This window comes from Podarcis bocagei (assembly GCF_964188305.1).
Source record: "Podarcis bocagei genome assembly, chromosome: 3".
Classification (NCBI taxonomy): domain Eukaryota; kingdom Metazoa; phylum Chordata; class Lepidosauria; order Squamata; family Lacertidae; genus Podarcis; species Podarcis bocagei.
In genome coordinates, this window is record NC_138127.1 from 55,155,588 (window position 1) to 55,179,589 (window position 24,002).

A 24,002-nucleotide genomic window follows, 5' to 3' on the forward strand; every position below is an offset into this window, starting at 1 on the left:
ACTTCCATAAATCAAAATAAAACTGTTATTTTGCTCATATATACACATGAAGTACTGTTCTTAACCTTTTACTTTAAATTTAGTCATTAAATGTTGAGGCTCCCATGTCTTTCTTTGGTTGCAACATTTTGTAAACAAATTAATTGAGATTCCTTGAAATATGGCTTATGTTTTTAAGTGGAACCCTCTAGGAGCTAGAATTCCAGCATATATATGCACAGACTTCTCTCACTTGCAGACATCAGCATGAACTGGGTCTACTCTCTAGGGTGAAAGCAGACCTTTGACTTTTCCCTTAAACCTCATTCTGTCAGACATTTTTAAAATCAAATTTTACAACTGTAACTCACTAAGAACATTTAAGAAGTGCTGCAGAGATATAAAAAACCATCATATATTTGTATAGCCAGTGGATCCTCTATGAATATGACATCTATACATGCATCCAGTGCCATCACCATACATGGCACCTTACAGTTACATGGGCAAAATAGGCAAATCCCTACCTTCAAGGAGCTTAAAATAGACAATGGGAGGGAAGACCATAGAGGGGAGGGAGGAAAGACAAAGGGAGGGAGAAAATGATGCAAGCAAATGCAGTTCCATGTGCTTAAAGGTTGGGAATGAGGACTGAGGTTTGAGAAGGGATTTGAAAGAAGGGACAGAGGTAGCCCAGTGCAGTATACCTTGAACATAAAAGAAATATGTCACAGTAAGAGCACACAAGGTGGCTTATTCCAGCCTTACCAAGGAGGCATCCTTGGTTTATCAGGTAAAGAAGCTTATTTTTCTTAGGTCTGAGTATTAATATTCTAGTTGCTAATTATTGCCTATTTTAGATTTGTGTCTGTATGGTTATGCCACTGTAAGGGGCTCCATAGCAAATTAAATACCTTAGGTCATATTGTTTGTTTATATTAATACATTTCGAGGACAATTTACAAATTTTAAATAGCAAAATAACAAGTTGTCACCTGGCATGGGATTGATATCAAATTTGGTGCTGTGTGAGCTAACTTAGAAAAAGTATTCCACAGGCAGGGTCCCCTGGGAAGTATTCCATGAAGTATTTCCATCAATTCAAAGACTCGCTGCCCTGTTCCCCCCCCACACACCCTAAATCTGTTTTGGGAGTTCCTCCAATTCTCTGTAGCAGATTTGGGAAGGGCATAGGGGGGTCCATGGCATCACTGCACTAACTGACCAATTGCAAGAGCAATCCTAGATGTTTATTTGCTGGATAAATGAGTCTTAAGGTTGTGCTTTTAATCTGAGACGAGATGGTTTGGATGTTATATTATAGCAAATTACGTTATATCCAGTTTGGGGTCTCCCGTCAAAATTAGATACAGTACTCTGCACTGTTACCAAGTTGCAAAGGTAAGTTTCCAGGTGTGCCTACAGCTCTTGAGTTCTCAACATAATATGTAATAAACATAATCATGCTTACATGAAGTTCTCACAATGCATGCATTCACATGTAACTCTAACCCAGGGTAGTTCAAGTCCCACCAGCCTCAGCAAGCATAGCCAATGATCAGGGATGATGGGAGTTGTAATCCATAACATCTGGGGTACATCATGCTGGCTACTCCTGTACTAAACCATAATTTAGTGCTAAGTTGATGAACCTCATGAAGCTCAAGCAAAGCATCAGGCTTACACACTCCCCAATCTTCCTGTGCAACAAGGAGGACTTTTGCCAAGCTTAATTTCACTTCCAAAGAAAATTGGTTTAACTTTATGTATTCCAGTTCAATTATAAATTTTCCTTAAACTTCTGAATAAAATATTTCTCCTGTTTACATAAATAATTTTATAAAAGTGTAATATTCTAACATTATTGGCTAACCATAGATTTCATCATCACTGTGTGACTCAACGCAGAATCAACTTCAGCCTCTTAGTTGGATTTGTTTTCACTGTAGGATGGGCACATAATTTTGACTTCAAAGCTTTCAGCTCATTCAGATATTTGCAAGTGAGGTGAAGTGGAAGCTTGGATATTGGAATTATATGTCCCCAGCACTCTAAACAGGAAGTTGCACATGACCCTGGGATACCAGTAATTCACTCAGTTGCTACAGTACTTCCATCTCTCATAAGAGATTAAAGGAAAGCAGAAAACTTGTGAATCAGGCATACATCCATGTCATATGTTGCCTCCTACCTGCAGCAGTAGGTATGTTCAATTCTCAGATCCAAGCCTACACAACTACTTCTACATTTTTTATAAGACTGAAATAAATGTACTCTGATACAGTGCCACTGAACCAAACTGAACTGCAGCCCAAGCACACACCCCCATGAACAAAACTTCTGTTTTAACAAATAACATTTTGTTGTTGACAGGCGGTATGATGGAACAGAAGGGAGGTTCTGTGGAGAGCTTCAGGACTTCTTATAAACAGCTCTCCGTTTATAATTGGGAAATTGTCTGTACTAATTAGTAGCTCACATTCCTCATTGCAGGCATGAACAATATGGGCCGCAATATCCAGTGCAAGTACCTCCTTCAGGACAGCCACCCTATGGGGGACACCAACCTGGAATGTTTCCACAACAGCAGGTAAACATTTGTGGTTGTCATTTTCCCTCCGCAAAGTTCATTCTAGAAATCCATGCATACGGACATTGAAAAACAGAATGCAACATTAGGATGAATTCCACAGAAAAGACATTGCCAGGCCTATGACTGCATGTGTGTGGATCCTTTTGTATGAAATGTTTCATAGTTGTGAATAGCTGATTCAGTGACACACGGGACAAGGTGGGTTTGGTGTTGTTGTTTTTTACTGAGGGAGATTTGATGCCAGTGCATAGACAATGTACAAAGACAAAGGACATATCCCCAATAATGTTGGTAGGGGGAGGAGGGCTGTTTCTATGTTATCTTCATGCACTTCAGATAGCTACCGTATTTTCCCCTCTATAACACGCAGATTTTTTCTCCTAAAAAGGAAGGGGAAATGTCTGTGCGTGTTATTGAGCGAATGTGTGGTCCCTGGAGCCGAAAAATCAGGCAAAAATAAAATTGCGCGTCACGGAGAAGGGAAACCTGAAAAGAGGAAGTTGCTGCTTTCCTGCATTCTTCCTCAGGGTCTTACTGCCCACCCCCTTGTGTTTCGTTGCTGTGTTTACTCAAACGGAACAAAGAGCAGGCAAATCCCCTCCCCTCCAGGCAAGCAGAGGGGAAAGCAGAGCGTCCTTCCTTCTAATTCCTCTCCGTGCTCCGGTGCTGCTGCTGCTGCTGCTGCTCGCAGGCAGCCAGAAAACATGCAGATGGGAGAGAGAGGGGGGGCTGGCTTGGGGGGGGAAACTTTTGCCTTTCTTTCCTCCCTCCCGTTAAATCCCTCTCCTGCATTCTTAGCCAGCTGCTTCTCTGCACACCCCTCTCGTGCTCCTTGTCCCTTCTGTGTTTTTCCTTACCTCCCCACTTAAAATGTAGTTACAAAGCATGGATCCACATGGATCTTCAGGATCTTTGCATTGGGTCACCCCAAATTCACCATCAGATCACATAGTATGTCCATGGCTACAGCCTGCACCAAAAAAATCACGCACCCACTGTTGCCTGGGGCCGCAATGGTGCAAAAACGTGGTTACAAAGCACAGATCCACAGGGATTCTCAGGATGTTTGCATTGGGTCACCCCAAATTCACCATCAGATCACATGTCTGTGGCCACAGCATGAAGCACAAAAATGATACATCCACTGTTTCATTCAGAATTCCCCCCCCCCTTATTTTCCTCCTCTAAAAACGATGTGCGTGTTATGGTCAGGTGCGTGTTATAGAGCGAAAAATACGGTAAATCCAGTGGGAAAGGAGGCAAGAAGAAAAACCCCACCTCTGTTGAAACATGAAGGCTAGCAAGAGAATGAAGGGGCCAAGTGAATATTTACAAATTGCAAAGTTGTTTGTCTTAAAACTATCCAAAAGATAGGGCAGAAAAGTTATAGCTGAGGCTGCCATTGCCACACAACAGCCAAGTTCCAAGTTAATTTGTTGGATAATGTTTATATCCCATTTCCCAGTAAAACTCTCAAAGCAGCTTTCTAGTGGGAACTGCAGCTGTAGCATTCCTTTATCCAGGGCCGCAGCAGCCAGCCAACCTTTATTTCATTCTGTTCTTCCTCTCTCCCAGTTAACAATGTCCCCGCCCCCCTCCACACACAGAAAAAAATGGATTCTTAAGTCCTACTGATTCTTTTGTCTTGTACACAGATGATACTCTTTTGGCTACATAAGGACTGTCACCCAGAGATTGGCTTGCTCTGAGCATACAAACATCATACCTATATATATATCTTTCTGAAAATATCCTTAAATATATCTCAATACAAAACAGTAACCAAGAATCATAGGATTTAATCCAATGCTGCTGTTCCAAAAGTGGAAATGTATTCCAGAAGGTTAGGGGACTCTCAGGGCAGTTTTGGGGGTGTCTGGGGAATGCAGGGGGAGGAGAGGAGGGGGAAGTTAGACTGTGCTCGATACAACCCATAGCCAACACAACACAGAGCATCCAATTACTCCCTTACTCCCTTCACTTAGAGGCAAAAGTCTCCTAAAAAGCTTAGTCTGCTGTTTTCCTATATGAGAAAATCGGGATGGTTCTAACCACCTCCCCCTGAACATCTGGTGGTGGTAGCACCTTCAAGAGGGCCTCTGACATTCTAAAAGCATGTGGGGAAAGTTCTCTCTGTTTTATTTTAGTGTTTGTTGAAGACATCTTGCATCCCAGGTGCTTTTACTCATGTGATACATTCATACCATTTTATATGCTTTATTGTGTCTCGTTTTCTGAAAAGAAAGTTATAGCGAGCTTCAAAATTATAGAGACTATCAGTTTTATGTATCTTAAACAAAAGTCTTAAAAATGACCTTACTAATAAAGAAACATTGTTTTTTCAAACTTGGATATGTCAAAAAATAACCAATAACTTTTTTACCACGCTTCACTGGAATGAGAACTAACATGAGTTGTATTAGCCTTAGGCTAACTATCTTTTAAACATAAAGTTATAAACACATCAGAACTACCTCCGAAAATGAAAGGGCTGTCTCATATATCACGCCGGGATCCGGAGGGTGGCGCAGAGCTGCAGGAAGCCCGGGAAAGCCTGCATTCGCCCCATAGGACACACACACATTTCCCCTTCATTTTTGGAGGGGAAAAAGTGCGTCCTATAGGGCGGAAAATACGGTAAAAAGGCATTATATGTTAATGAAAACACTAATCAAAGTATGTTATATTTTTACCAAAATCTGTATAATGTAGCCTCAAATGCTTCTGCCATAAGAAATTAATAAGAGCCCTGCTGGTTCAGACCAAAGGTCTAGCTATCTGTTCTCACACTTCTCAAAGAGATGCTTATGGGAAGCTCACACACAGGACATGAGTGCAATAGCACTATTCCATTCATAATCCCCCAACAATTGGTACTCAGGGGCATGCTGGAGATAATACATAGTCATCAGGACTCGGTAGCCTTTGATAGCCTTATCCTCCATGAATCTGTCTAACCCCTTTTAAAAGAATCAAGTTGGTAGCCATTACTATGTCTTGTGGTAGCAAATCTCATTGGTTGGCTGTGGAATATGAATCTTCCTATGAAAAATAATATTTTCATTGTATTTTAAAGCTTATTCATGTTGTTCCTCCTTTTCAGAACTACAAACGGCATATGGATGGCATGTATGGGCCCCCAGCAAAACGCCATGAAGGAGATATGTTTAATATGCAGTATAGTGGCCAGCAGCAAGATATGTTTAACCAGTACAGTGCTTACTCTGGACCAGACCGAAGGCCCATACAGGGACAGTATCCATATCCTTATAGCCGAGAGAGAATGCAGGCACCGGGACAAATGCAGCAACATGGAATACCTCCTCAGATGATTGGTGGTCCTATGCAGTCATCAGCCTCCAGTGAAGGCCCCCAACAGAACATGTGGCCCACAAGAAATGATATGTCTTACCCATATCAAAATAGGCAAGGCCCTGGAGGCCCTGCACAGGCCCCACCTTATCCAGGGATGAACCGCACTGAAGATATGATGGTCCCTGACCAGAGGATAAACCATGAAAGCCAGTGGCCTTCTCATGTCAACCAACGTCAGCCTTCTTACATGTCATCTTCTGCCTCCATGCAGCCTGTCACTCGACCTCCTCAGTCATCTTACCAGACGACGCCGTCGATGCCAAACCACATCTCTCGAGCGCCTAGTCCTGCATCCTTCCCACGCTCCCATGAAAACCGTATGTCTCCAAGTAAATCCCCTTTCCTGCCCTCCATGAAGATGCCGAAAGTTATGCCCACTGTTCCAGTCTCACAGGTCGCAGGTCCTCCAACCCAGCCACCACCAATTAGGAGGGAAATAACTTTTCCTCCAGGCTCTGTAGAAGCATCCCAGCCAGTCTTGAAACCAAGACGAAAGATTACCTCAAAAGATATAGGTAAGTGCTAGACAATGAAAAGGAGTCTCTTTTTAATTACAATATTTTAAAGGCTGCAGTTTTGTAAACTTACGTTGAGAAATTACCTTTGTTAAATTGCAACTATGCCCAAATTTCATAGCAGGAGTGACCATTTTCACCCCACCACTTAATCTACTTATATGAAGAAGGGCACTGCATACTTAGGCAAGAAGTTACTGTAACTGTGTGTTTTATTAAAGTTTTCATATTAGGTGTTGTCCTCCTGCTGTTTCTGACATTTGGTTTCTTCCTGAAATAAGCAGGATTTATGTGATTTCATTTTGGCACGGGGGAGCTAGAATCCAACGACTAATGAAGGGGACACCGTTTTGGTTACTTCTGGATCATTTGGTTACTTCTATGGCCATTTTTCACCCCCTCTTCCCCAAGAGGAAATTCAAAGTATACTTTGGAGAACCAAAGTATACTTTGCTTACTTACAAGAATGCATTTTGAGTAGACATTATGAGGGCTCAGAAGATAACATATGATTATGCAGAAAAAAGTATCAGTAGAGCACTCAAAAAATCCAAGCTGGGTCTGAGAACTGCAAGATTAAATCTGATTTTCCTCAAATCCTAACAGTTCTTCAAAAGTGGTTTCAATCTGCACCCAGAACTGGGTGTGACATACACAAACACGCACCCTTGTGTACATTCCTTAGTTAGCTTGAAAGAAAGGATAGCCAAAAGCCTTATTAATCAAACATATTTTGTTCCTCTCAACTCCTAATGCTTAAGAGTGGCTCATCTCTTCAATTTGCATAACGGAGCATGATAGCTAACGACCATGTTTGTTAGCCACAGATTAACCTTCTGTGCTGTTTTATTCAGCCAGTTCTCAAAATAGCAACATGGCTTTTTTCATCTTAAATAGGCAGTTTTTCCTGCTGTATTTAATATAATTCAGTGTTGTGTTCAGTGGAAGACATGCTAGTGAATTCTGCATATGAGAGTTGCCATTCCTGAACCTAACAAAGGAACTGTGACTATTCATACCATAATCTGGAATAAAAGCATCCCTTCTTCTCACTGATCCAAAATCTGTATGCCATTTGAAATCTAGCTTCTGGATCTCCTTTAGACAGAATGCTTATTAATGCTTTGTGTTCTTATTTTCCAGTGACTCCTGAGGCTTGGAGGGTGATGATGTCACTTAAATCAGGCCTTCTTGCTGAAAGTACCTGGGCTTTAGATACTATTAATATCCTTCTGTATGATGACAGTACTGTTGCTACTTTCAATCTCTCTCAGGTAGGTTTGATATTTCTCCAGAAGTCTGTTTATCTGAAACCTCCTAATGCCATATAGATAGATAGATAGATAGATAGATAGATAGATAGATAGATATTTTCCTTCATCTAAAACAGTCATAGGGCAGTTGACAACAAAATAAGGCAGTACAAAACATGTTGCATATGAAGAAAAAGCATTAGCAATTCATGGTGGGCCATAGCTCAGTGGCAGAGTATATGCTTCTTCTGCAGAAGGCCGTAGCTTTCTGTAGAAGAAAGCTTTTCCATGTTGGACAGGGAGTATCCCCATCTGAAACCCTGGGAGAGCTGCTGCCATTCAGTGTAGGCAATAGCTGGGCTAGATGGACCAGTGGTCTCACCTGATATAAGGCTGGTCCCCATGGAGTTCAATGGTATGCTCTTCCTTACAAGATTAGCAATTCACATAAAATACGTGTCACATCATTAGCAGCACCATAACTTTAAAGTGATTTTACCCCAACCTCTAAAGCTTAACAAACAGTTGAATTTACCTGCCATTTAATAAATACAAAGTGAGGCTGAAACATAGAATCACCACTGGAAACACCACTCAAATGTCCTAGTCATTCAGTGTTCCAAAGACTGACCCTTCAAAATTAAATCAGTATTTTTTTTATCAAAGCTCTCTTACAGCAGCTTGGTTCCTAAGATGTGAGAACAGACCCTTTCTCACAGCAGGGTTTTCCAGTTCCCTCTTTCCCTCAGCTCCTCAGCCAAAAGACACTGTTGGGAATCAAGGGGCCTTCTCGAACAGAACAGGGTACAGGAAGCTGCACTCAGATGGAAGAATCAGTAAAAAGTGCTTTGTACAAGAGCATCTTTAAATCCAAGCCAATATTTTTTTTCCTGGTTGAACATTTATGCTGCATATAGCTTTCACTAACAGCAGGAGGAACTCAAGAGTGCCTTGGATGGAGCACATCAGTTGGTAATAAAAGCCTTCAAGAGCTTATCACAGTCATGAAAACTATATTGGCTACTACTGATATATTGTCAGCTCTTCCTTAACTTGAAGACTAAAGTGCATCACAGAATTAGGAAAGGTGTGGGAGATGGGAGAGGAAAAAATATTTAAATAATTATTTGCATATGACATAAAAGATCACTATTTGTGGGGCCATACTTTCAAAAGACTTCACCTCTTCCAGAACCAAGCCTCTTACATTCACCTTCTTTTTGCAATTTAATGTTATATTTCAAGTGAAAGTAAATTTCTACTAGATTCCACTAAAGAAAGTTTCTACTAAATATCACAAGATATCACTAGAGAAGACTGATTTCTTTGATGCAAAAGACTTGCACTATAGGGATTAAGAAGCAGTATGAAAACCCTTTTGTGATCTGCCACTGCTGCTAGATTCCTTGCAGGGTGAGAATTGCAAGTGTGGCAATTATTCTGGCTTGGTTTTTTATTCACAAGTAGTTATGAGTGCATCATTTCATGCAATATGGAACAATGAACAGGTTTGTAAATAGCCACTTGCTTGATCACCTGAAATGAGTAGTAATCATTTCCAGGACACCAGACAGGAAAGCTTTTGTAAATTAGAAAAGAATTGTTTTTACTTTTTTTGCTTTTAGAACACTGAAGTGCTATAAATCACGCTATAGATATGTATGTTGAAGGGCTACTACCAACATTTATGAGCTGGAAAATAGGGATTATGAGCCAGCTCAAATACATACAGTGGTGCCCCGCAAGACGAATGCCTCGCAAGATGGAAAACCCGCTAGACGAAAGGGTTTTTGCGTTTTTGAGCTGCTTCGCAAGACGAATTTCCCTATGGGCTTGCTTCGCAAGACGAAAACGTATTGCGAGTGTTCCAATTTTTTTTCCGCTTTCCCCCCCTTTTTCTAAGCCGCTAAGCCGCTAATAGCCTTTTAGCCGCTAAGCCTTTAATAGCCGCTAAACCGCTAATAGCGCTAATCCGCTAATAGGGTTGCTTCGCAAGACGAAAAAACCGCTAGACGAAGAGACTCACGGAACGGATTATTTTCGTCTTGCGAGGCACCACTGTATTCAGTATCTATTTCTCCATCTAAGTTCCTTCACATGGTTAGTGTGTGGATAAATTTAGATGGGGACATGCTGTAGCCTGTCCAGAGACTTTGTGGGATAACGTGGGTGGGGGAGAGTGGGAGGTCTGGTTTCAATAAATGCATGTCTTTGCAATAATTTCAGCAAAATAGAAATTCATGAATTTTAAGAAGCAAATGGCCATGGCAAAGTGGCCTCACTCACCCTGACTTCAAATGTACTCTCCTTGTACTCCTGTATTTAGCACCATTCCAGTAAGAAAACATTACAAGGACACAGTGTAAGTGGAGTTGTATCTATAGGTTCTCTTCCTCTGAGGGCAGAGGGAAGACCCTTTATTCCAGAGGAACACTCAGTTTGTGTGCCTGTGTGTGTTTAAATAATTGTGACTATTTTGTAAGATCCAAAAAGTTCAATTGTGGGATAAAATAAAAAATAAAACAATAAGTAATAAAAACTTTTAATATTAAATTAAATATTAAATACAGTTTGGGGATTTCCTTTAAAATGTGCGAACTACAAGGGTTATAAATACTTTATATTTTTATTACTCCATTAAATCTTTTTAGTATTCCCAGATCACTAAATGCCTACATTTAGAGAATGCCCCAACAAGGTTTGTTTTATGTGTAAAATGAAGAGTAAATTAACATCTTTCTGAAAGTATGCCTACTGCTGCCAACACAATTCTGTTTCACCTGAAATGTTCCTCTTAACGTTCTTATGTTATTTTTTGTTTCTTCAGTTATCTGGTTTTCTTGAGCTTTTGGTGGAATACTTTAGAAAATGCCTGATAGATATATTTGGAATCCTCATGGAATATGAAGTCGGACATCCAGGACCAAAAATACTTGACCATAATTCAGCCCAGAAAGAGGATGCCCAGTCTGCAACGCAAGAAGCCAGCAAAGAAGAAAACAATGATGAATGTATTGATTATTTTGGTGAATTTGAGGATGAGGAAGAGGAAGAAGAGGAAAATGAGAACCCTGAAGAAGAGAAGAGCACTGTTCTTGCTCCCCCTGGTGCCATTGCTGATCCAAGTGAGAGGCCAAAACAAGCCAGTAAGTTTGACAAGCTGCCAATAAAAATCGTAAAGAAAAACAACTTATTTGTTGTCGACCGATCTGACCAGCTGGGGCGTGTTCAGGAATTCAACAGTGGACTCCTCCATTGGCAGCTGGGTGGGGGTGATACAACCGAACACATCCAGACCCACTTTGAGAGTAAGATGGAGATTCCTCCTCGCAGGAAACCGCCTCTTCCATCCAACTCTTCAAGTAAAAAGAGAAATGTGGAGGGGAAAAGAGAACCTGAGGAACAGCAAGACAAAAGCATATCAGCCACCATTGATGATGTCTTGTCAGCTCGTCCAGGAGCACTGTCTGAAGACTCAGACTCTAGTTCTCAGACAGATAGCAGTAAATTTCCATTTGGGATCCACCAAGCCAAAAGTCATCGGAATATCAAGTTGCTAGAGGATGAGCCACGGAGTCGAGATGAGACTCCTCTATGCACCATAACTCACTGGCAGGACTCTCTGGCCAAACGTTGCATCTGTGTGTCAAACATTGTCCGCAGCTTGTCTTTTGTGCCTGGCAATGATGCTGAAATGTCAAAACATCCGGGCTTGGTGCTAATCTTAGGAAAGTTGATACTTCTCCATCATGAACACCCAGAAAGAAAGCGTGCACCACAGACATATGAAAAAGAGGAAGAGGCGGACAAAGGGGTGGCCTGCAGCAAGGATGAGTGGTGGTGGGACTGCCTTGAGGTCTTGAGGGATAATACATTGGTCACATTAGCCAACATTTCTGGGCAGCTAGACTTATCTGCTTACACGGAAAGCATCTGTTTGCCAATTTTGGATGGCTTACTGCACTGGATGGTGTGCCCATCTGCAGAGGCACAGGATCCTTTTCCAACTGTGGGGCCCAACTCAGTCCTGTCGCCTCAGAGACTTGTACTGGAAACCCTGTGTAAACTCAGTATCCAAGACAATAATGTGGACCTTATCTTGGCCACTCCCCCATTCAGTCGTCAGGAGAAACTCTATGCTACTTTAGTTAGGTACGTTGGGGACCGCAAAAATCCAGTCTGCCGAGAAATGTCCATGGCACTCTTATCGAACCTTGCCCAGGGGGACACATTAGCAGCAAGGGCGATTGCTGTGCAGAAGGGAAGCATCGGAAACTTGATAAGCTTCCTTGAGGATGGGGTCACTATGGCCCAGTACCAGCAGAGCCAGCATAACCTCATGCACATGCAGCCCCCGCCTCTGGAGCCACCTAGCGTAGACATGATGTGCAGGGCAGCCAAGGCTTTGCTGGCCATGGCCCGGGTGGAGGAGAATCGCTCAGAGTTCCTATTGCACGAAGGACGTTTGCTGGATATCTCAATATCTGCTGTCCTGAACTCTCTGGTTGCATCTGTCATCTGTGATGTACTTTTTCAGATTGGGCAGTTATGACATAAGTGAGAAGCCAAGCATGTGTGAGTGGAGATTAGAGGGTCACATATAACTGGCTGTTTTCTGTACTTGTTTATCCAGTGTAGGAAGAAGGAAAAAAAGAATCTTTGCTCCTCTGCCCCATTCACTATTTACCAATTGGGAATTAAAAAAATATATTAATTTGAACAGTTATGGAATTAATATTTGCTGTCTATGTGTATAAGTACATCTTTTTATTTTATTTTTTTAACCAAAGTCTGTCTAGTACATTCAAAGGTCACACTTCTTTTCCATAGATATCATTTTCAAAAAAACCTATTTTTTATTTTTTTGCATGTTTGTATCACATATTTTTTGGGAGGGGAAGCAAACTAGGGATACTGAGGGTTGAAATGTTGCAAAACATGATTTGAGAGGCGGGGGGAAGGCTCACCACTCTGAAGCGCAAAAGTGGGGGAAATATACTAAGTTACTGTGTGTTTTATTTTTGAAGAATGAAAGAAAACCCAACCACCCTTTATGCCGTTGCCCAAAGCACTCTGTGCAATAGAAGAAAGTTAGTGATGTAGGTGTAGCGGATCAAGGAAGGGGGTCGGTCCATAGTCTGCATATGAAATTATCTTGGTTTCTCTGCAGGAGAATGGTTACATTAGGCTAGGAGCAAAACAAATTCTTTAGGAAAGTTAAAACACAAACCTGAAGACGATCAACATGAATTGCTTCCTCACCAGAACTGTCACATCAGTATCTATTGTTTGACCTTCCACAGTGACAGTTCTTCACAATTCCTTTTAATCATTTTAAATATTTTTTTATTGCCTAAGGGCCGTGATGTATATAGAAGTTGTACATTAAACATACCCTCATCTCTCTTTTTTTAAATACGTACAAGGATTTTTTTTTTCATGATGTGGTAACTACAAAGTGATGGTAGACTTAATTTTATTATTATTATTATAATTATTATTATTATTATTATTATTATTTTGTTCGGGCCATGTCTCTAAAAAACAGTAACAGAAAAACACCACCACGAGGGTAATGTACAAGTTTCTGTATGTATAAAGTCATGCTCTATTTCGGGAGAGCAGTTGCTCACAACTTGCTTTATAAATCAAGATGTGGAAATGGTTACTTATGGATTGATTTAAGAAATTGGTTACCAGTCTACAGGAAAAATAATACTTATACAGGAAAAAAGGAAGAAAAACAACTTCAAAGATTTTTCAGTGAGAAGAATCCGCATTTGTATTTCAAAATAATGTAGTTTAAAAAAAGACAAAAAAACTTGATGTAAATTCCTCCTTTTCCTCTGGCTTAATGAATTATCATTTATTCAGTATAAAATCTTTATATGTTCCACATGTTAAGAATAAATGTACATTAAATCTTGTTAAGCACTGTGATGGGTGTTCTTGAATAATGTTCTCATTTCACCATAAGGTCAAACCAGTTCAGTTGGTAAGAGGGAAGCTTACTATTTTCCTCTTAGCCGTGATGGTTGAGCATGAAGTATTTTCATCTGATGTTGCAACAAGCACAGAAATAATGGCTGCTAGTATTTGCAAAAAGCAGACCAAAATGGTGGAATTTTTTGACTTACAAAAAGCAAATGAGAGTTACCTGCTGATCATTTCCACTGTTTGTCCATAGAGGATGCTACATTCAAGGATGGAAGTAAGTTTTTGAATAAATAACCATTGGTAAAATATATTTATATCTGGCAGTAATTAGTAGGAAAGAGCCAGCTTATACTCTGATTATAGCCTTTATAGACATCCAGAAGCTTGATCCAGTGTTGTTTTTTTGTTTATTTGGTCAAAGGAGCTTCAGTAATAATTCACTCACAACAACTGCCACATGCATCTTAATGGAGGAAGCACATTTGCAAGCATATTTCTTTGAATGTACAAATTTGGTCCTCATGGAAATGAATGAGGCAGCAGCAAAGGATACACTTTGCAATGTACGGTATTCTTTCCCTACTGCTCCAGAAACATTGGATGAATACAGATACCATCTCAACAGAAAGTCCATTCTGTACGGTGTTGGAATCAAGCCTTCAGCACTTACCCTTTGGAATTTCCTCAAATTCGGCGGGCACCTATTGAAGACCTTCCTTTTCCCAGAACACATTCTAAGTGAAGATTTTTGTCCCATTTTTGTATCTGTATTGAACCTGAATTTGTTTTATATATGTCTTAATGTTGATGCTTTTATTGTTAAATGACTTCAGATTATTTTATGGGAAGCAATTCAGAAACCATTGGTGGCAAAGCCAATGGCATAGTTCCTTCCCACACTAACATCACCTTTTGTAAGAATGGCATTCATCTGGGAAGGAAGTAAATCACTGGTGGTTATTCATCTCTTTCCAGAGTTGTAGCAACAGAGAAGTGACTTTCACATTGCTGTGGCAAAGAATGAATTGCTGCTCAGAACTCTCACCAAAAGTGTTAAGGGGTCTTACAGAACAGGGCCCTAAGGGGCATATCTCAAGAATTACTCCTTTCCTATAAAAAGACACTCTGATTGCTGTTTCATCTTAAATGCTGACTTGGTTAGGAGTTCCTGCATATTTCTCAATTTTTTCTCCATTTTTAGTCACTATGGGACTCCTGGAAAATATGTTATCCCAGTAGGCATCCTGATAATCTTGTTCGTATAACTTGCTCTAACACATTAATAAAGGAGATAATTTAATGGACAGGCAAAGTACATACTATTATCATCCAGGTTTGAAACGTGACTCCCTTGTGTCACAAAAAGTAATTTTTCCTTCTTCTGCTGTAATCTATTCACTCTTATATCGCCCATAGTAACAGTCTCTCCTCTTTGTCTCTTGCATAACAATGCATTCAGAAATATATGTTAAATTATAGCCCACTTGTAACTGCACAGAAGCAGATTTAGGCAGCTATTTTTAAAAACCACTCAATGGTGGGGAGCTCTATCTAATGCTCTTCTGACTTCTTAGCTAGGTTATACAAAGAAGTTTTGCATAACTTCAGCCTGTTTTCAGAACCTCCACTCTTTCTGTCTTTGTTATGTCTGTTTGTACTGCACTGATTAAGTAGTTAAGATATGACCGGGGTAAAAAAAAACCCTCAATGTGCCATTTAAACATGGCTAAAAACATTTGAATGGTGCTGACTATGAAGAAAGAACCATATCAATTTCATCAGGGTTGCTGGTCCATGGAGTAGACTTGACCTGCTCCACCACTCTATCATTGTGGTCAAAATGGTTTTAACAGATTAGCCATCAAAAAGTGAAATTGTGAAATGGCACCAACTGGAAAGAAAAACATTGTGCAGTGTGTGCTCTAAATAAAGGGGCTTTTGGGGGGATGCTGTAATCGACTAAACATGTTCTGTAAGCTGCTGGTGTGTGAACTTGCCTTCCCCAACTTGGTGCCCTGGAGAAGTATTGGACAACTGTCCCTGACCATTGGCCATTCTAGTTTGGGCTGATGGGAGTTGTAGTCCAAAACATTTGGAGAGCCCCAGTTGGGAAAGTCTTATGTATCACCAACAGTGGATTGGAAAGAATAATTATAGGATGGTTTCTGCTTATTAATTGCTCTTTCAGCTCATCTGAGCAAGTTTGTATAGATGATCTAAAATGCTGTATAGGGCTGCCAGATAAATTGTTAAAAACTAAGGTAAGTGTTTTTTAATATGTGTTAGGATCAGGAAGTTAATTCTTTTAAGAAAAGGAGCATTCCTTCAGGACAAACAAGATATGAAGGAATTGATACATGAGCAAATTCACTGTTTAACTGTACAATAATTGTGTTGGCTTTGAGCCAGATCGTTTCCTACTCATTCACAGAAAAGAAGATAATTTTGCACACCAAGACATCACTGACCAGCAGGAAGTCCGGAGGTGAAATGATTTTCATTCGCTGCTATTGTAACCTGCTTACATTCTCTTTATGACATTTGACTTTCATGTGTTAAGAGCAAAGGAATCTACCTCTGTATGCATGCGTCCTTCTTTTTCAAGTGCCCAAAGAAGAAAGGGAAGACAACAAAGAAACAGCAGAGAGATACCTCTGAAATAATCCAATACCAACAACACTTACACTTGAGTCTTCTTGGGCTGTGCCCTGAAGCCCTTTTTTGCCACTTTGACAAAGCAGGATCTCTCAATAGCAAACACACGTCTCTTCCTATATCCATTTTTCAAATAAAAATAGAGCATTCTATGGCAGTCACTGAGAATATGTTGTATTGAAGGAAAGTGGGTGAGGGATTAGAACAGGAGACAACTGGAGAGATGATCAAAGCTTTACTTTTTGAACTTTGGTCTTAGGATCAGGCTGTATGTTCTATCAGTCCACATAGAGGCCGACTGCCAGTACTTTCTTATGAGATCACCTCCAAACAGAAAGTTGACATGTAAAATGTTTCTAGTCATGTCATTCACCATGCTGTTTAGAGCTGCCCATGCCACCGCCAATGTTAACTGGTTGTGGTATGAATATACTCCACATGAATTAGCCTGATCCAATGGTGAGGGTTGCTGGTCAGTAGCGTTATGAAGAATATACTTATTCAATTGCTTTAGCTTGGTCATTTCTCAAAATTGCATTTTGTTTTCCAAGACATTAGCAGATTCTGAATATTTTGTTTAATTGAGAGTTTTGTTGCTTTGTTGAAGGGACCTATGGGTGAACTCCCTTAAGTTTTGGTGATGAGTTGTAGTGCTACACTATAATGGACACAATAGGTCATCTAGCCCAGGACAGCCAACATGGCACCTTCCAGTCTCTGTTGGACTCCATTTGCATCTGCCTCAGCCAGCATTGCTAATGGTCAGAGATAATGGCTACCCCGATCTAGTCTAACCCTTTCCCTAATATAAGGTATCCTCTATCCTGTAATTCATTGCTTTGCTCTTTTGTACTTGAGTTTTCAGACTTCTGTAAAATTGCTTATTTATCCTTATAATTGGCCGTGGCATCATTAGATTTCATTCTGTTAAATCATAAATCATTTTAATCTATCACAGGGAAACTCCAGGAGTTTCTCTTTATGTGTATATACACTTAACATCCTGTTCTATGAATCTTTGAGGCAATATTCCTGTCTGTGTTGCCACATTTACTCTGCAGCAACCATATATTTTCACTTTTTAGATAAGGGATTAATCCCACTGACTAGGTTTCTTAGAGACAAAATTTCATCTCCGGATTGCATTTCCAAAAAAGCTTAGAAAGCACTGAATTAGATATATATTGGATTGTATGTTTTCTAAAGCCTAAAAGACAATTCCTACTAGTCCCAGTGTGAGCTAGCTCCCTTAGTACTTGCTGACCAAAATGACGACTTTGGCTCCAGTATGGATCCTGAGTTGAGCTGCTCCGCCCACTGAATAGGCACTGAATCTTGCTTTAGTATTGCAACATTACGCTTTACAATACTTTTTTCTTCTTCCTACGGAGTTGATTGTGGGGCAAAAGACATGGCAGCTGAGGAAGGTCTGGTTTGGAACAATTCCCCCTGGGATAATAAGGATGAAGGTGATCAAATTGTGGTGATTTAAATAGGGGAAGAGTAAAACTAGACTTTCAGAGTGCAGGGGCACATGATATTCAGAGAGCCAAAGCACTGTAGCCTAAAACACAAGTGCAAAAGACACTCAGAGGGACTCAAAAAATGAGTCCCTCTAAGTGTCTTTTGCACTTATATAGCTTATATGGTAGGCTAGAAGCCTCTAGGCCAAGATGAGTGAACTTGGTCTTAGAGCACAGCACTGATATAGCAAGCATAATGCAATCCTGATGGGATGCAGGTAACCAATGAAATACATTTATCTCAACAAAAATTCTATAGGAAGGAGAAAGAGGAGCATTGTGGGCATGGTGTTGCCCTATATGTATGTCAATGAGGGCATTGAGTCTGACAAGCTAGAATTTGTAAAAGGGGCAGACTCCTCCACAGACCGAACATCACTGGTATCTCTGCCATGAGCCTTTTAGTGCTGCTCTATTAAATGTGTGTTAAGCCTCACAATTGTTGTTTCAGAACGTTTGTTTGTTTGCTTTTACCAATTTCCATACTTTTGTCTTTAGCACATCTATTTGAATGTAACATTACAATTAGCCCTTAGTTGCTTAGCTGACAGGCCTACCCACCTCAGAAACACTGTATACTAACTAACATAATTTAAAGCAGACAGCCCAAAGATGTGAGGAAGGGAGACCTTTTGAAACAAAAGTCTAATTTTGGCAGTATTATTCTGGGCAGAGCCTACCTCGTGCAACCCTACTTTATGCAGTTTAAAAAAAATTATGGCTGTATAAAATCTGATTAATTATCATAGTTAAGTCCTGAAATGCATGGCATTATCTTTTTTGATATTACCCATTATGAAATAAAAGCCTGCATCTCCCTTGTTATGCTCCAGATGTCTCACTTTTAAAATCAGTGGCCTCACCTCATGTTCCATCTCCACTTTACATATAATTAAGCACATTGTCCTAGCATATTAGCATGCCTCTTACCACAGAATTTGAAAGGGAAGATTTGCTTCTCTCTTTTTTTGTCTTTTCCTCGCACCTGTTAAAGAAAGCCTCGCTCCCCTCTGAGTCATCTTGCAGCAAAGCAGCTTTCTGATATTTCGGAATACTGTACCTAACTATATTCATTTATTAATCCATGGATAATTACTAACTCTGTGGCCTCTATAATTTAGCACTTGCCTCTGGCCTCCACGCCTCTTGGCACATCCCCACTGCTGCTGTTCCACTCTGACAGCGGAGCCACACGGCAGCCATCTTTAGTGGTTTGGAAGCTGTAAGTACACCCACATCGTTCTTCCTTTTACCCCAGTGACATATCCAGCCTTAAAATGCCTGAAGGAGGAGAATATGCAACTGTTAAAAGTCCAGTGCAAATATCTCTTCTCTCAAAAACCCCAATTCTTTGTACGAAGCATTGCCTGACAGAGCCCACTAAGCTACAGAGGGGAGGCACAAAACAGGAGTAGGCCGAAGTGCAGGATGAACCCTGTGCCAAAGCCAGGCGTGTTTAGCCTCTCCAGCACCATTGCAGGGTGGGGTCCACTTTGTAGCCCTGGAGAATTGCTGTCTCCTTAAGACTAAAAGGAAAATGGAAATCAATGTTGGATGGTATGGTTTGGTTATGAACAAATATAGGAAGGCTTCAGCGGCTGACTTGGCATTCTCAGAAAGGAGGGAACGGAGGAGAGGAGGAGGAGCTTCTGCTCCTTGCCTCCTTCAGTTGCTTTTGCCCTCAGGAGCTGTGGCTATATATAGTACAAAAAACGTGGTCCAACTCCTGAACCTAAGGAGAAAAAGGTTACCCTTGTTCAGTGCTTTTTTTCTGGGGGTACGCAGGAGTACGCATACCCCTAAACATGTTGTGAATCTAAGTTTGGCCTCCTTGAGGGGCAGTATTTCAATACGAGTAGGAAAATGAGAGTACAGTGGTACCTCGGGTTACAAACGCTTCAGGTTACATACGCTTCAGGTTACAGACTCCGCTAACCCAGAAATAGTACCTCGGGTTAAGAACTTTGCTTCAGGATGAGAACAGAAATCGGGCTGCAGCGGCGCAGCAGCAGTGGGAGGCCCCATTAGCTAAAGTGGTGGTTCAGGTTAAGAACAGTTTCGGGTTAAGAACGGACCTCCGGAACGAATTAAGTACTTAACCCGAGGTACCGCTGTACCCCTAAACATTTTTTAGGGGGGAAAACACTGCCCTTTTCCTCTTCTGAAACTTTCCCATAGAGCATAGGAACCACAAACCCGATGGCATGCATCTGCCTGACCCTAAGCACCACCTCCCTGCTCTTCAATTATTTAGAGACTTGAACAGACCAGAAGAGAAGAGAAGAGAAGAGTTTTGGATTTGATATCTCGCCTTTCACTCCCTTTAAGGAGTCTCAAAGCGGCTAACATTCTCCTTTCCCTTCCTCCCTCACTCTTCTTCTTCTTCTTTTTCTTTAAACTCATCTACTTCTGTGTATCTTAGGAGTCCCCTCAGTATGCCGTGTCCCTGATCTATTCTTGGATTATCCTGTTTGGCTTCCTAACCAGATAGGTACAGAATCACTCAAGTTTAATATTAAGAGGGAGCAAGTATAGCCCTCAACAAAAGTAATAATAATAATAATAATAATAATAATAATAATAATAATAATAATAATAATAATAAAAAAATGTTGTGTAGCACCCTATACCCACAGGTCTCAGGGCAGTTCACAGGATAAAATAAGAACATAAAACCACAAAATATATAATAAAAATAACCCAATAACTCCTCCCAACACATTTTAAAAGGGCAGAGGATGTCAGTTAACGTTAAAGAGGAACGTTTTTGCCTGGCACCTAAGGTGTATAACAAAGGCACCAGGCAAACCTCCCTCGGGAGAGCATTCCACAAATGGGGAGCCACTGCAGAAAAGGCCCGTTCTCGTGTTGCCACCCTCTGGACCTCTTGTGGAAGAAGCCCAGGAAGAAGGGCTTCAGAAGATGATCTCAGAGTCCAAGTGGGTTCACATGGAAAGAGGCGGTCCTGAGCCATTTAAGGCTTTATAGGTCAAAACCAGCACTTGGAATTGGCCCACCCAGAAACGAAAATGCTGCACTGTATTCCCAACCCCTAACAGAAGCTTCCGCGTTCAGGATTTCAACCTGGAAAAACTGTCCTTTAAACTTCCATTTCTTATAAAACATTGCCATATAATGTGTGGAGGTGAGGTTTTAAACTCATCCTGTGCATCTACCGATCCTTAATCACCCATCCAGGAAATAAGTAATAAAAACTGAGGACTCAACGCATCCAGTTCCCCCATCATTTTCTCCTGCACCCCATCCAACTGACACCCCCAGCTGTCTGTTGCTCAACTGCCCCCAAGCTTTCTATAGATCTTGGATTCTCACTGGGCCTCTGGGCATAAGGTCCTTCCTGGGTTTTTTTAAATTGGATTTTTAATTTACAGACTAGTTTATTTCTGCACACCTACAGCTATGCAAAAGCAGTTTTACCTTATATTCTGCTTCCAGATTAATAGGCATAGAACCACTCACCTAGCAAAGGAATAAAAAAATTACCACATTTACTCAAATCTAATGCACCATTGAATCTAATGCACACCTCAATTTTCAGAACCTTTAAACCAAAAAAAGTATTTGCTGGTGAATGAAAATGTGCTATCGAATCTAATATGCACCTTAATTTTTGCAATGAAATTTGACCCAAAAAAGGTGAGCATTAGATTCGAGTAAATACAGTGTATATTCAAACACCAAAATCCAGAAAACCATAAGCAAATTTCAGGTCAGTGTATCCACTGATGGCTTCACAGTGTCCAACCCATCTAAGCTGTGGCTAGCATTATTCAAAGTAGCATCGTTGGTCATCTGTAAGTAGGGATGGGGGGAAATTCAGTTCAATTCAATTTGTATTTAAAGATGAACTGAACTTTCCCAAACAATGTGCATTCTAAAACACAGCCATCTTTCCAAATTCATGCTTCTCTGATTTTTTGCAGTGCAGCTCCAGCCAAGTAATGTGTAGAAAAATGCCTATACTAGGGTAAAATGTCCCTTAAAATGTATATATTGGTGCAAAGAACTTACAAAAATGCATTTTATTGGGGGAAATTGTTTTGCAAAAATGCATTTTATTGGGGGAAATTGTTTTGCAAAAATGCATTTTATTGGGGGAAATTGTTTTGCAAAAATGATTGTATTGGGCAAAATTGAATAAGGGAGAAAAGTATTTCATAAAATTTATACACCACCTTATTGCTTTTTTAAAAAAACCCCTCAAAGTGGTTTACAATTCACACTAAAATGCTGGTGATTTTTTTTAGAGCTCTTTAAAAAGAAAGAAAGATCAAACTGGTTTGGAAATGTGGATCTGCACTTAAGATTTGGGGGGAAAAGAGAAACTGAGAGAAGTCAAAATTGACAAACTCATCCCTCCCTCCCTGTAAGGAAAGTAGGTGGTTAAGAGCTAATGTTTATGCTAGGGCCATTATTTGCTTTCATCTTGCCCTATCAGAAGTTACTTGAAGCTATCAACATTACTTGAAGCTAAGACACATTGACAGTGTCTTAATCAGGGCACACAGTGTGCATGCTCCATGTGCCGCCACCATGTGCTGGATGCAGCCTGGCCCCCTGTAGAATCACATATTCCTTTGGTTACAGATCACCTGAGCCATGCAGTGAAACCTGTTTCTACACACAGGTTGGCTTATCCAGAGCAGGCTGATATTCTCCACAATCATGAATGCTTTCACATTGTAAACTGGCCTGAGATCTGTAGATGAAGGGTGGTAGCAAAACCTCCCTCTCCTAGCTAGGCAGCAGAGCCCACTTACCACCACTGAGATATGGGAGCACAAGAATTGCCCTTCAACAGGACAAACCAGCAGGCATCCCAAATGTTCCGAGCTACGAGATAAAGGAAATGGTTCTGCATGCAATAAAACAAAACCAATGAAAAAAGTTCTTCTTTTCAGTAAATTATGGTTCTAGGGATCTCCCCACCTCCTCGACTGCTCGGTGCTTGGAGTTACATTATGTCTCAAGTAACTCTCCTGATGACAGTAGCTATCATCGGATCATTAAGAATTTGCCATTGCCTGACCTTACATGGAAGGATATAGATGAAGATGCCACGTAAAAAACCAGCCCATTTTCATTTCTTCACCCTCACAAATCACTGTTAATTTAAAGCTCTGCTACCTTTATTCAGAACCAGGAGACCTGTCATAAGGCTATCAGCTACCCTTTGAGAAGTGCATAGGTAGTTTCTCTACTAAAATATATTTAGATCTGCCAACTGGTCTTTCTTTCCCCTTTCTGCCTATCCTCAGTTCCTAGCTTTCCAATTATAGCTCACAACTAACCTGCTAGTGACCTGCACTCCATGCTCTAGCACACACTTTGCTTCCTGCAAAATCAATTTCCCCAACTAATTATAGCCACTGGCACCTCCCGTAATGGGCCCATAATAATAGAAGAACCATAGCTGCAACTGGTATTCTGTGTTTCAGAGGAGAAAAATGGGCACATCTTTATAACCATTGCCAATAAAAAACCAAATTTGTCATCTAGAGAACCTGAGTTCTGTGCCAAGAAAAGCCCACTTACGTGATTTGAGTAAATTTTACAAATCTCACAAAGCTGCATCTATTTGTTTATTTTGCAGGCTTTATTCTGCTTCTCATGTTATTGAGGATGGGATTAGAAACTCCACCCCATGACAACTAGAACTCATTTTCTGCCTTACCATCTGAGATTTCATCAAACAATGCCCACAGGTTTTTCGAGCTTGTCTCCACTAATAACTAGAATGCTGCTTTTTTTAAAAGAATAAGACTGTCAGTTGAGATTCATTATCTGCACAAAGCAATCTACAAAAGAAACATGGAGTTCTGTCTCCATGTCCAAACACTGGATAATCTCTGGATGGACTCGGCTACGATGCCAGACAAGCACCTGGTAGACCAACTCCCAAATTCAATGCCCTACTCAGGAAGGATAGAACTCTAGCTAACTAACTAACAACTATTGGTGGGACCCAATAGCTTACCACGGGCCCTTTAGATCTGCAGGTGCAAAACTATCAGTGCAGTGTCATCCCAACCAGAAGCCATAGTGGCTTCTCCACATTCAGATGGACTTGTGTTGATGAGTTTGAACTAGAAATAGCTCAGAGGCAGGGTACAAATGATCTCTTACTAGAGGTGAAAACACATGTCCTTCT

General features: G+C 40.7%; 1 protein-coding gene across 14 annotated transcripts in view; it reads left to right on the plus strand.

The window, feature by feature from the left end:
* ARID1B (AT-rich interaction domain 1B) overlaps window positions 1-13,655 on the plus strand; it is a 358,734-nt gene extending 345,079 nt beyond the window's left edge. For all 14 annotated transcript variants that reach the window (XM_081187405.1, XM_081187413.1, XM_081187415.1 and 11 more), the window contains 4 exons: window positions 2,473-2,569; window positions 5,676-6,462; window positions 7,606-7,736; window positions 10,543-13,655. In XM_081187405.1, the coding sequence (XP_081043531.1) occupies window positions 2,473-2,569; window positions 5,676-6,462; window positions 7,606-7,736; window positions 10,543-12,267 (2,740 nt within the window). In that variant the 3' untranslated portion in view covers window positions 12,268-13,655. The remainder of the gene's footprint in view (window positions 1-2,472; window positions 2,570-5,675; window positions 6,463-7,605; window positions 7,737-10,542) is intronic.
* Window positions 13,656-24,002: the final 10,347 nt, after the last annotated feature.